Consider the following 15,540-nt stretch of genomic DNA (forward strand, 5'->3'; position numbering starts at 1 on the left):
AAAGCACAATGCATCCTTCCAGCTGTTTAGGGTTATTATTTAACTGAAAGCACACACTGTACACAACAGTGAAGCATCAAGTTCCAGTGATAATGAGGAACCTGCAGGATAATTTTCAGACCCCATTTGTGCAGTCCATTACAGTCCCTGGTAAATGAGTTCCTATTGTGAAGAGGAAAAAAAAACATGACACGACAGGGAACAGGGAAGACTGGTAGAGTTTTGCAGACGAAAATCCAATTATGATGATAAGGATGAGGATAATGCTTATCCTTCTCAGTAGCAGTGATTGTAATAATGTCTATAACAACAACAACAACAACAACAATGATGATGACAACAACAACAACAACAACTATAATAATAATAATAATAATAATAATAATAATAATAATGCGTATTTTATTTCTTATTGTACTAATACCAGAAAATGTAGGCTATATACTCCTTTATTATTTAATATTAAGAAATTATTTATGATTGGTTTGAGTAATAGCAGCAGTAGGTATTCTAGTACTGGTAGTTTGTGGTAAAACTTGGAGTTAGCCAGGTAGACTAATTTTTTTTTTTTCTTAGAGTGCAATGCTTTTTTTTTTTTTTTTTTACACTCCCTCCTCCTCCTCCTCTTCCCCCCATCCCAGAACTTTTGAAGGCTTTTTGTTCCCGTTGAGCTTGAGAGGCCATCATTACCGCTGATTAGCGCTGAACAGTTTGACAGCCTTATTGACTGCCAGAAACACTCTTTTCAGCTAACCTCTCTGCTTTTGTCCCTGCACAAATTCAATGAGCTTCTCTCTTCGTTCTGCTACTTCGACTGTTCCTCCATTTATGTCGCAGTGACAATTAGTTTGCCACAGCTTGCCACCCATTCCAGGAACAAAAGCGACATAAAAGAAGCTCTTGCTGTGTGTTATGACTTGGGCCTATGTCAGAGAGAAATAAACCACACGCATAATTGAACCTGAACTTCAGCAATAGGAAGAAGGAGCTATGATAATACCAAAGTTTGTCGCGGCATTGCTCAATGTCTGAGCCAAAGTTAGATGACCAGGCGATGTTTTATCAGCCTATAGTGCAAACCTGTGAACTTTCCTACATTTCTGTAGGTCTTCAGATGCTGTTACACTAATGAAAGAGTGGCTTTTGTAGACGAGTGGCTTAAAATTGTGAAAATTACTAAACGAATTAGGAGTATAACCAGGGTCAACTGCCAGAGGAAATATCTGAGCTATAATAAAAAATATGTTATATAAAACTATTCCTGTGCATTAAGTTATCATCTGATAATTAGAACCAATAATAGTAAATTAGAACCAGTAATAATATAAAGCCCTTATTATGTAGGTCTGTGGAACAGTGTAGTGTGTTATTCAGTGTTTAATAAATCACAGTGCATGTTTGAAAAGGTGTTTTTTTCCTTCTCGGATGTACACTATGGTTTTAACAATGGAGTTTTTTTCTGTGCTTGTCAAATGCAAAATCTTTACCATGCAAAATACTGGTATCACATATTCTTTCTTTCTTATAACAAACAATTCATAGAAATAATTAGAAAATCATTTCAGATTATAGAAAAGAATCAGTAGCCTGTAACCTGCATTGTTTAGAATAAAGTGCAGAGGATCCAACAAAGAACGCCTTAAATATTTGCTTCTAACAAAATAGCAAAACATGAAAAGAGTATCCCAAGAATGACAGAGCCTACAATATGTGCGTGAGGAGTATGGAATTTCTATTAGTGATATGTATTCAGCCTTCTCGTTTTGGAGCCGAGGCGCTGCGCCCTTTGGCTGACCTTCTCCTGTCAGAGAGAATTAGGGAGCGCAGTGCCACAAGGCTACAGTTAACACGAGCAGACACGCAGTAAGGTATCACCACTACAGCCCACATTTAGCCATCAACGCCCGTGCATGGAGCACACACCGTTTAAACATGGACTCCAACAACGCCGAGGCAAACGGTCCAGTCAGCTACCCGTCTGAACAAAGAGTCAGCTTTAAAGCGCTCACTGAGCAGATCTGAGCATGCACTGTACTTCTTTTTAATAAAGAGTTTACCAAAACCCGTATCACGAGAACTAAATGTGCTGCCTAGTCTGAAATGCCAGGCAAATCATTAAGGCAAGTGAAATGACACGGTCGGTTTCCATCAAATGGAGTAAATTCAAGTCTTTACAATGTTTAACACAGACAAGATAATTAATTTGGGTGATTATACATGAGTGCTCCACCTCAATTTTAACCAAATCAGACTTTTATCAAAAAAATAATAATAATAATAATAATAAATAAATAAATAACTGGCTTTGTTTTGTTTTCATATTTTAAGAGAGGCAAGCAGTAATAATAATAATAATAATAATAATAATAATAATAATAAGTAGGAAAAGGCTATGAAAAATAAGTAGGCTGCTATAATAATAATAATAATAATAATAATAATAATAATAATAATAATAAGTAGGAAAAGAATAAGAAAAATAAGTAGGATGCTATAATAATAATAATAATAATAATAATAATAACCTGAAGTATTAATGACAATACGTCTTTGATCATCAAACATTTTATTAACTTAACGTCCTTAATTAATTCAAACATATGTCCACTATTCATCGCACTCTAAAAGCCCAACGATTTACACCAAAAACGACCGGACTTGAAATAAGCAAGCAAATCAACGTTTCTATTAGAGCCACGAATTTTAATACTTAAACATCTTAGAAAAAAATGTCGACTCAACATGAAGTCCTTCTGAAAGCAAACAAAAAGGTGGTTGTTTTGCGTTGTTCATATTTCTCCGATGTATCCGATTTCCCTTAATGTAATCTGAACACGGACAGGAGGATCTCTCTCTCTCTTTCTCTCTCTATCTATTCCCCCGAATCTCTTCGTGTATTTCACACTTGGTTATGGAAAAAAAAAAAAGAAAGAAAAAAAGATAAATACATTTTTAAAGATAGAGCATTCCGTTTATCTCTGGCTGTTTTGACAGCCATCCAATAACAACAGAAACATAGCCTGTAATACGTTAAGGCAGGCACCGATGTGCTTGTTTGTCTTGATGATTGTCTGTCTCCAATTCCTTCGTTAATGTGTTAATTTCTGCGTGGTGATCCCGCGGGGAGGCTCGCGCCGCGGCGTTAGATGTCACATTCGCTGTCACTCGACGTGATGGAGATGGCGGAAGCAGCAGCTTGGCTTGACAGACCGGCTTCCGGGCTGGACGCGTTACCGAGCCGGTCCGCGGCGCCGTCCTCCGCCGTAACCGAGCCGTTAGTCAACACCTGCTGTTGTAACCTTTTCAGGGGGAATAATAAAGGTTTAGACCTGTGTCAATACGCGCGGGAAACTCTTTTGAAAAAATAAATAAATAAATAAATAAAATAATAATAATAATAAACTGTGCAGCCTGTAGGACATGCTTCAGTTTCCCAGAGGTCGGTAGTTTTAGTTTTAAGCATGTTTGTGAGAGGACAAGCTGATGCAGAATGATGTAAGACAAAGTAAACCGTCATGCACTAGCAGGATGCCCCGGAAGAACTCAGTGTATCAGCGCGCGAGCATCAGACAAATTTCAGCAGCACGAGCTTTTTTTAATTTTTTTATTTATTTCTTTATTTTCAACGTTTGTATGCTATTATGGGATTGTATGCTGTCATGGGATAAACATTTTAAAACGTTTATCAGTCGAATGTTGAATTCAACTGATTTCAGATGAATTCAGTTGAATATATATAAAATATAAACATATAATACATATATATTGCATTAAGCTTCTGCATTTCTGCCTGCATTATTAAGCTCCAAAAGATTCAGCAACTGGACTCATTTGGAACAAAGAAAGCAATACAAGCATAACACAAAACAAAACAAACGCGTAGCACCTCATTAAGATGAATCTCTATGTAATGATCAAAACCATAAACAGACTACAGCGAGGAGGCAGTAATCAAATAATAACTGGGCTTATGATTTGGATGGACTAGTGCATAAGATGTGTGCTGTCCATGTGTTTCTGTTGTGGCCTTTTCTATTTTTGTGGCAGTGAAACGACAGGCTCTGAAAATACTGCACTAGGCTGATGTGCTGGAAATATTACAAGGCTAAACTTTTTTCATGCTATCACTCATGTTGTCAGGTTATTAAATAATGTTTATTTTATTTTAAATAGCCTAAACATTGTCTTTAGTTTATAACAGCACAAGTCCTAGTGTTAGCTGATATGACAGTTTTTAAAGTATGTAAAAAAAAAAAGAGGGTTTCAATAATAATAATAATAATAATAATAATAATAATAATAATGGTGATGATGATGATATAGTCATAGGCAATCATGTCAAATGTGTACCTGGATGGGCTTAAGCTATTTTATTGAGTAATATGTGTGCACAGGAGGCATGTGTTATTTATTGGGAGTTGAAGAACACACCTGTTCTTCGCGGCTGCTGCTCTGTCCCTTTGTCTTCGGTTTTTAAACCAGTTGCCCACTTGAGTAGGAGTAAGTCCTGTGGCTTGTGCAAGCTCCCTCTTTTTGCTCGGGTTCGGATAAGGGTCCTGCAGATACCATTCCCTCAGCAAATGTCTGGTCCTTTCTTTGAAGCAGTGCGTCTTTTGTTCTCCGTCCCAAATAGTTTTGGGCAGTGGAAACTTCTTCCGCACCCTGTATTTATCTACCGGCCCTAGCGGGCGGCCCCGGAGCTTTTCCGCCTCCCGGTAGTGCGACTCGAGCCACAGAGCTTGCAGTTTGGAATGCGAGTCTTTGGTGAATTTGTGGTTCTCCAGGATGTGGTAAAGCTCGCGGAAGTTGCCGGTGTGGAAGGCCACGATGGCGCGCGCTCGCAGCACCGACTCGTTCCGGTTTAGCACCTCGCAGGCGGCGGGCGCCACAGGCAGCGACCACAGGAACCGACCGAGGCGCTCGATGTCGCCGCTTTCCTCCAGAGTCTCACACACCCCCGCTACCTGCTGGGGGCTGAAATTCAGCATTGGCAACTGAAACATGAAGGCTGCACTTTTTCCCCGCCTCGAGGTGCTCCGTCTCGCGTGCTCGCGCACACTTGTGTCGCGTTATGGTGCCTCTTCGTCTCTCTCCCTCTCCAACGCAGACAGGCAGAAACGCAATGGCGGAGAGAGGAGACGAGCCGTTAGAGGATGCTGAGATGAGAGAGATGGATGGTGCCACACTTGGCCGACTGTCTCAGCCTCGGAAGGCGATATGGAGAGCTGGAGTGAGCGAGAATATAGCGCAGCAGCGGCGATATTTTTGAGGAGGGGGAAAAGACGCCCTGTCCTTGTCTGATTTTCTATTGGACCTGGCAGATTGATTGCGTAGTTGCCATGAATTCCTGTCAATCACTGTCAAGCTGTGCCAATCACGTGGAATGGGGTGCAAATAGATTTCAGCACCTTTCAGCACCTCCCTGTGCGTTTTCGCATTCCTGGCCAGTCTTTATTTTGTGTGCATGTCTTCATTGTGTTTTGGTGTAGACTCTAAAATGTTTCATAGCTTCTGGACAGAATATTGGAGAGCACTGTCTGCGGTGTAAAATCTTGTTTAATCCACAGAACAGCCTGTCTGTCAGAAGCAGATCTCAGCTGTCACACATGGTCTTTCTCATGACGCGGCCCAATACACATGTGAGACGACAGAGAGACTGTCCTTTTGCAGTTCACATCTGATCCGTGGGTAGAAACCACGTCCGAAACGCTCGGACAAGGCAGAGGCTGTGAGATTAAAATGACAGAGCAGAATAAACCAGTTCGTCTTTCTGGGTTGTGAACTGTGCAAAGCAGCGGTCATACATGAACTGGAATGACGTCAGATTGAGGATGTAGGAGGACAAATTATGGTGCACTCAATTATGTATTAAACAAAAGGGACAGCAAGGAAGGTCGACAGTCAAGTGCAAAACTCATTGATCAGACAGATTTACAGCACACAGGATACAGCGTGAAATACAGTTTACAGCCTGGCATCTACTCATCATTTACACCAGTCATAAACTGATCATCTAGGCCTAATAGACCAGAACCTACACTACTGGCAATTACATTCACTTCGTTTTGGTTTAGACTGTTAGGGATATGTATAAGAATATCCATATTCCATACAGGCCTAGTTCATGGAGCTACTGTGCAGAAGTGTGTGCAGAATGGTGTAGCAGTTCTGTTAGATGATAGTGATAGATAATTGTGTTCTGTGAAATGATAGTGATAGATCATGGTGTTAAATGATAGTGATAGATAATTGTGTTCTGTGAAATGATAGTGATAGATCATGGTGTTAGATGATAGTGATAGATATAATGTTCCGTTAGATGATGGTGATAGATCATGGTGTTAAATGATAGTGATAGATCATGGTGTTATTGATAGATATAATGTTCTGTCAGATGATGGTGATAGATAATGGTGTTATTGATAGATATAATGTTCTGTCAGATGATGGTGATAGATAATGGTGTTAGTGATAGATATAATGCTCTGTTAGATGATAGTGATAGATATTGGTGTTAGTGATAGATATAATGTTCTGTTAGATGATAGAGATAGATCATGGTGTTAAATGATAGTGATAGATATTGGTGTTAGTGATAGATATAATGTTCTGTTAAATGATAGTGATAGATCATGGTGTTCTGTTAGATGATAGTGATGGATCATGGTGTTAGATGATAGTGATAGATATTGGTGTTCTGTTAGATGATAGTGATGGATCATGGTGTTAGATGATGGTGATAGATCATGGTGTTAGATGATGGTGATAGATCATGGTGTTAGATGATAGTGATAGATCATGGTGTTAGATGATAGTGATGGATCATGGTGTTAGATGATAGTGATAGATCATGGTGTTCTGTTAGATGATAGAACGATCCACAATATGAAAATATTGTCAGGCCCAGCTCGTCGTGTGAGAATGCCGTAAAACGGGTGGACAGGCGCAGTTTAGTGTCAGCCACAGTTCGCTTTGTGGTCGGGATGAGACGGTAAGGAAGACGGAGGATAGATAGCGCAGATGGTTTGAAGTGTCGGGTCAGATTATTTCACGGCTGCCTGCAGTAGAAAGTTCATTCTAACGGAAAGCCCCTGATACTGTGTGCGCAGATCCACAGAGTTCAGCTGAAGAAAGCCCCCTGGCCCTTTCTGCATGAGGAATGAGCCGGAAGTGGAGCCACTGTCTCAACCGAATAATGAGCAAATTTATGATCATTCTTAGGGTTATATTCATTACAGTTTGTGCAGATACATAGTTACATATTATATAGGCACAATTACAACAGCAACAACAACTACTACTACTACTACTACTACTACTAATAATAATAATAATCATCATCATCATCATCATCATATTATTATTATTATTATTATTATTATTATTATTATAAAAGTGGCTTTGTAATAATATAATATAATCGTATTATTATAAAGTATTACTATTATGTTTATTTAGAATGACATTATTATTATTATTATTATTATTATTATTATAGGAAGAAGGAGAAAGGGAAGAAAAGACTCTTGGTCCTGAGACTGTATAAACTACTATGGTCGGATACACTACCAGCATACATAAATCCTATGGACAATAATTTATTTATTTTCCCAGGAAAATGTAATATTTTATATTTATTGTCTTCAACACGTGACAAGATTATGGTTTTGTTACAGGAACACAGACAGCCCACCAAGACGAAGTGTAATCGAAATGAAACTGGGCCAGTGCCTTGATAAATAATAGATTAAAGTGCATCCCCAGTCTACAGACTAAACCTAGACTGTGGGACTGAAGAAAACGTTAACTGAGAGAGTGTATGTAGTGCTTTAGCTTTCAAACATTTAAAGGCGCCATAATATTTGATATGATGTCTGATGTACATGTGAAATAGCCATTGTGTCACTCGTAAGGACAGCAGCATAAAAGCGAAGCAGGCTTGTAATAAAATGATTAGGCTATTGTGGTCCATCCCTCCACCATAATTTCAACAACAGCTAATCAAATACTATTTTTGCACAGATTTGTTTCGGTCATTGGGGCTTTTTAATCGCCCAGCGCGAACACAGAGCTCATCCGTTAATCATAACCAAATACTCAAACGCCAATGAAATAATTCTAGCCTTAGAATAATTGACAATGTCTCGAGAGCGATTATTTTGTCATTGTCATAAGCTTTGTGCTCTCGGGGGACCAACTACCCAAAGCCCAAGGTCACTCATTAGAGTAGAACTAATGCGCGAATGTGCTTTGCAAACAATTTAACACTTAAAACTGAACTTTTCAATTTATCCTACACGCAGAGTAGGCTTCGAACAAAAAAACAGAGCTAAAAATAAAATATCAAATTCATTTAAAAGTGGCACTGCTGATCTATAATTAGGGCTTGGTAAAAATTAGTAGAAAACCTTAGATGCTTTAGATAGCTGCAGTGTAGAGACTTAGAGGCCAGAAAATAAGCAGGGAGTAATTTCATGTTATGTCATTCATTCATTCATTCATTCATTCATTCATTCAGTAAGCACTTTATCCTGGGCAGGGTTGCAGTGGATCCCTGGATGGGGTCACCACATCATCACTGAATATATCAACACCACATTTTTATGGAGTCATTGTCTCATTTAGCTTTCCTCTTATTTTCCATGATGAATAATGTGTTAGAGTAGGCTACTGTAAATAATAGCACACAACCAACCCTCCAAAGTCATAAATTCTACTCAGATTTTCTTCTCTAGGCCTACCAAGTGCCTACCTTTCCAAACACAGGCATGTCAGTCTACTGAGCATTAAAGCATCATTTGTGAGATTTTTTTCCCCATTCATTTGTGCTTGAGAATCACTTCCTGGCTTCAAGCTAAACCCTTTTTTCCTAGACAGTTAAAAATATTACAGCCATAAAGTCACAACTCAAAGATAGTTCATTCCTGTTTACCACAATAGTTTTATCATTTAAAGTGATGCGTGTTAATTATCTAGCAGGCTAGGTGTTACAGTGATATATGAATAATTTCATATGTCTACTACGACTTGGGCTGATTTTGCATTCTGCTCCATTTAATGCAAAAACATGTTTTGTTGTGTATTCCCACAATTCATTTCAAGAGCAGCAAACCAAGTGATCCCATTGGTTTACCTTCTGACTACTGAAAATAGTGACATTGCTGTAAACAGGTTATAGATGATGACAATGGCTGTGTCAGTAGAAAATGTGTGCATAAAAAGGGTTAGCAGTTTTAAATATTTATTGTGAAACCTGGGCAGGTGTCTAAAGCAGTTAGTGAAGATGAATGAATGAATGAATGAAAGTCAGTGCTTCCATGTGAAATTAGACTATTATTATTATTATTATTATTATTATTATTATTATTATTATTATGCATTTTTTTAATACTTTTATATAAAAGTATAAAAGTTATTCCTAGGCCATATTATACAAAGACTACAAATGTCCACATTCATCATTTGTTCCCAACACAGTAAGAATTTACAAGCAGCTCCTGAATATAGAACCAGCTGCAACACTGACCTGTTAAAGTAAATGAATGTGGACTGTAGCAGGTCAAAGGGTTGTTTATTATTTAGTTTAAACTTAAAAAAAGCATAATTTTCACATTTTCCTGAACACATGCATACCTAAGCCTTAACTTGCACAGCTGTTGGTTTTTGCAGATGACCATAATCACTTTCTTATATAGTAGCAGTCACAGTCTGAAGCAGCACCCTGCAAAAAAAAAAAAAAAGCATAAAATAAACAATAAACAAATTAAATAAAAATTTCCACCAAGCAATATGAGCAACTACATACCTTTCTAATCACCAAAAATCATTAATGCTATTTTCTCTGAAACCCACATCTGGCAAAATTATTAACACCTCTAAAGACTATTTAAATACATGTGAACAAACTGTCATTTTTGCAATCACATTTTTAAAAAATACTGTCTTCACAAACTCTGTTGATACTGTTTTTGCTGTTGACCAAGCAAGAGCTTTCATACATGTAAAAACAGACAGATGGCCATTAACATGCACAACAGAGGTAATGGATATAAAAAAAAAATCTATAAACATTTAAAAATTACCATTAAGAGCAATCTGAGTCATAATAAAGTTTCAAAGGTCTGCAACATTTGAAATTTTACCAGGAAATAAATACATAACCTCCCTGCCAAAACCTTCCCATGCACAGTAGAAGGCACAGAAGAACCAAAAGATGACAGTTTCAGAATTGCACAGTTTAATAGATTTTTGCCATTACAATTGTTGGTCAACACTTCCATTATAACAAACAGTTTAAAAGGGTTGCACAAAAGAAGCCGTTTCTGAATGCATACCACAAATTGCATAGCGTGAACTTCAGCAAGGGTCATTGGAATCGTGGTCAGATGAGAACAAAGTTGGATATTGTGCCTGAGCACACTATCAGTGTGTTTGGAAAAAATGTGGACTGCATTCAAGAAAAAGTGTTTGATACCAAGGGTAAAATATGAAGGTGAATGACGATGATTTGAGGCTGTTTTTTCACTAGTGGTACAGGAGCTCTTGTAAAGACGGAAAACAAACTTGGTGAATTATCACCAAGTACCAGGATATCGTAACCCATGGGTGCAAGGAGGTTCAAATTTGATTATATATGGATCTTTCAACATGATATTACACAAAACACACATCCAAATCTGCACATAAATGATTAGAGGAACCCTACTGAAGCATATTCTGCATGAACGAGTGGTCTAAAATTACTTTATAAGTGTTCTCCAACCCTCTTAGGTAATATAGGTAGAAGCTTAAAAATGTTGTCTCCAGGGATGGTTTTTATAAATTATGTATGATAGGTGTGCTGATTATTTTGAAAGAAGTTTTGCAGAAACCTAAATCTTACAGTATGTTGGATTTTTGTTGTTATTGTTGTTAAAAAATTATTATGGAGTCAGAGGGACAAAAATAACATTCTATAGTATGATGAATATTAAAATTGTTGAGCTGCTGTTTCATGCATGGTGGCATGAAAAATGTCCGACTACACTGTGACAGATAGGGCCAGCAGATTATGAGAGGGAGAAGGATTCAGACATGATAGAGTTTTAGATTTATTCAGTCAGCCGATTCATAATGGAGTTTGTATCAGAACCCAGCTGAGAAGTTGACGAGCTTGAGAACTCAAGATATAAGGCTAGTGAGTAGTGGGAGGTGTTTGTGTGCCTCTCTGTATTTTTGTATAATAAACTCGGTTACATCAGCTGAGAGCGAGCGATTCAAGACCTATGATGTGGGTTTTAGCTAGTGTGCTTACACAATCCGGGTGAAGATTTTTTGATGGGCTGAGGAACAAAATACACAGGGAACACAGATCTAGTTTTAAAAAAATGAGAATGACCAGACATTATAATTTTTTCTCTATAATATATTTTAGCTAGCTAACAAGAAGAAGTGGATTAGTGGCAGAAAGGTGCAGAGCCTCCAAATCTACCAAATGTTCTCTTGTAAGTAGCTTGCAATAGTATTTTTCTACCAGATTGGGTGAAATTCCAAAATCTTACATCCTTTAGCTTTAAAATAAAATAAGTGGCCCATCCACCTCAAGGTTCGATGTTTTGTGCATACTGAAATGCTTTTCTGCTCACCACAATTGTAAAGAGTGATTATTTGATTCTCTATATCTTTCCTGGCAGCTCAAACCAATCTGGCCAATTTCCTCTGACCTCTCTTATCAACAAGGCATTTCCACCCACACAACTGTCACGCAAATGTTTTTTGTTTTGTGCCCAATTCTGTGGAAACTCTAGAGACTGTTGTGTGTGAAATTCCCAGGAGATCAGCAGTTTCTGAAATACTCAAACCAGGCTTTCTGATACCAACATCCATGCCATGGTTAAAGTCACAGTGATCACACTTTTCCCCTTGCTGATGGTTGATGTGCACATTAACTGAAGCTCGTGTCCTGTGTCTACATGATTTTATGCATTGGGCTGCTGCCACATGATTGGCTGATTAGATAACTGCATGAATGTGCAGGTGTACAGGTGTTCCTAATAAAGTGGCCAGTGAGTGTATGTATGTACGTATATTGACGTTTGGACAATTATGACATTACCATAAAACAAATATAATGCCATTAATCCTATTTCATAATATATTTACTATTTTCAAGCTTGTGAAGATCTTAATTATTAGATAAAATCAACTTTTTTGTTGATTCTGTCAAGTAATTATGTGATTAGTATATCTTCTATACATACTGTTATATTGGATTTGATAAGCAATGTATAAAGACCCATGCCCAGAGAACTACACTATATGGCCAAAAGTTTGTGGACACCTGATCATCACACTTCTATGTGGCTCTTTTCTCTCTGTCTTTGTCAGTGATCAGTGATATCAGCTGATTGTGTACTGTATGTAATCTTATTTTTGCTGCTGATTCTTGGTTAAAAAAAAAAAATTTATGAGGGGGGATAGAGAAAGAGACTGTGTGTGCCCTGAGTGTGTTCAGTTATATTTTACTTTTCTGGCTTTGTATTTGATTCATATGCATTTTACCAAAATTGTTGTAGTGGGCACAGACAAATACATTCAAATTCATTAATTGCTCATTCCTACTAATGCATAGATGACAGAGAGCAGAGAAAAGTAAGAGCTTGGTTGATATTAGTTTACCCATGTGCAAATTTGTCAGTTGGGTAAAAGAGTGCTAACCAAGTTCAGCATTAATGCTCTGAAAAAGCAGAGACAACTCAGAAAAATCCACATGACCCAGTAAGAAGAGAAATACAACAAAGCAACAAAAGCACAACCATTTCCATTGTTAATTTTAAAGTATATATATATATATACATATATATATATATATATATATATATATATATACACTGGATATATCAGTTTTTCTGATAATAGTAGAACACTACAGTGTTTAAATACAACATATAGCATATAGCATGTACTATTACTTATAGGATATTTGCATCATAGTATACATCATAGTAAGCAACCAAGTCTGCTATTTATGGATGTATGACATTTGAGGCTATATATGTAATGAAGTAAAAGGCCAAGAGTTTGTGAACTCAGGTATGTCTAGAAATCTTTTATTTTATAGCCTCATGTTGTGGTAGCTTGACCCAGAAGCCTGAAGACACTCCCTACAGCTTAGCTCCAAACAGACTGTGCAGTGTTGCTGCGAGACTACGCAATTAAAACACTGACTAGAAGGATCTCAGCATAACCTGAGCCTGGCATGAGACAAATTAGTTGCCATGCAATTTCAGGCCACTGTATCAACAATTTCAAGTAGATGCAGAGAGCACTGCTTCCTGATTTGAAAACTGGTCTTACATGAAGGATCATTTACATAAGTGCTTGGGCAACAGAGGATTACAGAGACTTCACAGTTAACCTGTTTCCTTGCCTATCTATTAAGTGTTTTATTAGGACCAAGCATTGCAGGTTCGAGAGTTTCAGGGTTTGGCATGCTGGGTCTGCACTGTAACCCAAACCTCAGTGGGATAAAACAGCCCATGGTGGGTTGGTCCATATTGTACCCAGCAGAGGGTTTCCAAATGAACCCGCACTGGTTATTTTTAGCCCAGCTTTTGTAATGTGTATAGCTAAAAGAAAAAATTGAAAAGTAGCAAATTAGACACAGGCATACCAAGTGTCCTTTGTGCAGCTGGCTAATCACAAGGTCAACCTTTAATAGAAGTTTGTATGAAGAATAGCCTTTCCTAGAATACAGGGTGAATTTTAAAGAATTCTCGATTCAGGGATAGGCTAACAAGACATAGTAGTAGTGCCCTGTAGATACTTCACAAGAGAAATTCACAAGTGTCCATTTCCAGCACAATAATTGAAGACTTTGTGAGTTTACAGAGAAAGAAATGTGCTAAAAAATTTTTTAGCCTAAAGCAAAAAAAAAAAAAAAAAAAAAAAAACACAATACATCCTTTCCTTCAGAATGTGGCTGTCCTTTTACAGTGTCAAACTCCCATGTATGGTATGTATGTTTAATATAAGTCAGAAAGTACTGTCACGAAGGTGGCATGTGTGGATCTAGAGCTGCTGAATAATGGAGGAGGCAGTGGCTCCCATGCATGTTTCATAATGCCTGCTCTCCATGTCCATGCTTAGGGACTGGCAGAATTTGTGAGTGTCAGCTTGTCATACAGACGGGATGAGCATACACTCACTTCTGCCTGAAAGAGCATAACTCCATTTCTGCTTTCACAAGCATACAGAAGCCTCATGTGGCTCTACCTGGTTCTGTACTATAAATCTGCTTGCTAGACTCTTTCTTTCTTGTGTCAAGGTTTTAATGGGCCCAGACATCAAACTATTACACTTAGCTGGGAGGATTATCATCTTGATTCTTTCATCGCTAAAAGACTTAGGGAACTCAAGCTTGAGCTGTTCTTGCTAATGTGCCGCCATGAAAAACAAATCTGAAAATAGCAATTAGAAAATAGTTTCAATTAGAAATAGCAGAATGAGAAAATGAAGTTTTAGTGCTTCTGCAGTAGTTTAGTTCATCAAATTCACAAAATCAGATTCGCAAATCTGTGAAAAGTCCTGGATTGACAATTTGCACTACTCAATTTGTGGGAAATATTATGAAGGTAAAGGTAGGTTTAGGGACAGGGTTAGCTATTGTACCTTTTCTTGTTTGTATTTTTAAACTGAACAAAACCCTACCACATCATCCTTCATTCAAACTGGTACAAATATTTAATGAGAGCAGATTTCTGTAACAGTGACACAGCACCTTAAATAGTAAAGATGCCAACAGTGCAACTTCAGTTTATCCAGTTTTATGCAGATTAACATTGCAGACACTGATCATGTCTGGATTCTATAACACAATGAGATAAGAGGTCTTTACACTTATTCCCTAAAAGCAGGTCCCTCTTAGTATTAGCATCTATGAAGCAACTTAAAAACCTTGGCCTTTGAGCCCTACGCTGAGCCCTGGTTCCTGATTCATGTGTGTTAGTGTGTGAGTGAAGAAAGGCAGCACTTTAGGGAAGTATGTAATCTGTCATTCGGGATTGTTGGCTGCTGACCTCTGACTGACACACGCCCTGGTGACCTGCAGTGTGGGACAATAAAGCCATCTTAGTGTAGCTGAGCCTCTTGAGTTACATGTACTGTACCACTCAGAAGTTCACGCCAAAGGGGAGATGATGTTCACAGGTGAACAGCCTAGCCCACACAAGCATGAGTGACACACACACACACACACACACACACTTGTACTATCCTGGTGAGGACCTTCCATTGACATAATTATTAATTGCAGCTAATTACTGCTATGCCTGCACCTAAACCCTAAGCTTAACCTCATCAACCAAAAGGACATCTACTGGCCTTTTTTTTTTTTTTTTTTTTTTTTTTGTAAATAAAAGCTTATGTTTGGTCTGTTTGTCTTGTTTTTTCTTTGTGGGGACCAGCCAAATGTCCCAGACCAAAACTGTCAGATATTCCTATTCCTGGCACTGATGTCCAGCCTGAAGGACTGGTGCGAAGTTAGTGTTCCACTTCATCCCA

At 38.0% G+C, this 15,540-nt stretch overlaps 1 protein-coding gene across 1 annotated transcript; it reads right to left on the reverse strand.

The window, feature by feature from the left end:
* Positions 1-2,564: 2,564 nt before the first annotated feature.
* six6b (SIX homeobox 6b) lies at positions 2,565-5,428 on the reverse strand. The gene is made up of 2 exons (XM_026944598.3): positions 4,432-5,428; positions 2,565-3,299 (listed from the first exon to the last, which is right to left on the reverse strand). Exons 1-2 carry the CDS (start codon positions 5,001-5,003, stop codon positions 3,143-3,145), a joined length of 729 nt encoding a protein of 242 aa, XP_026800399.1. The 5' UTR covers positions 5,004-5,428; the 3' UTR covers positions 2,565-3,142.
* Positions 5,429-15,540: the final 10,112 nt, after the last annotated feature.

Source organism: Pangasianodon hypophthalmus, chromosome 19, assembly GCF_027358585.1.
Source record: "Pangasianodon hypophthalmus isolate fPanHyp1 chromosome 19, fPanHyp1.pri, whole genome shotgun sequence".
Lineage (NCBI taxonomy): Eukaryota > Metazoa > Chordata > Actinopteri > Siluriformes > Pangasiidae > Pangasianodon > Pangasianodon hypophthalmus.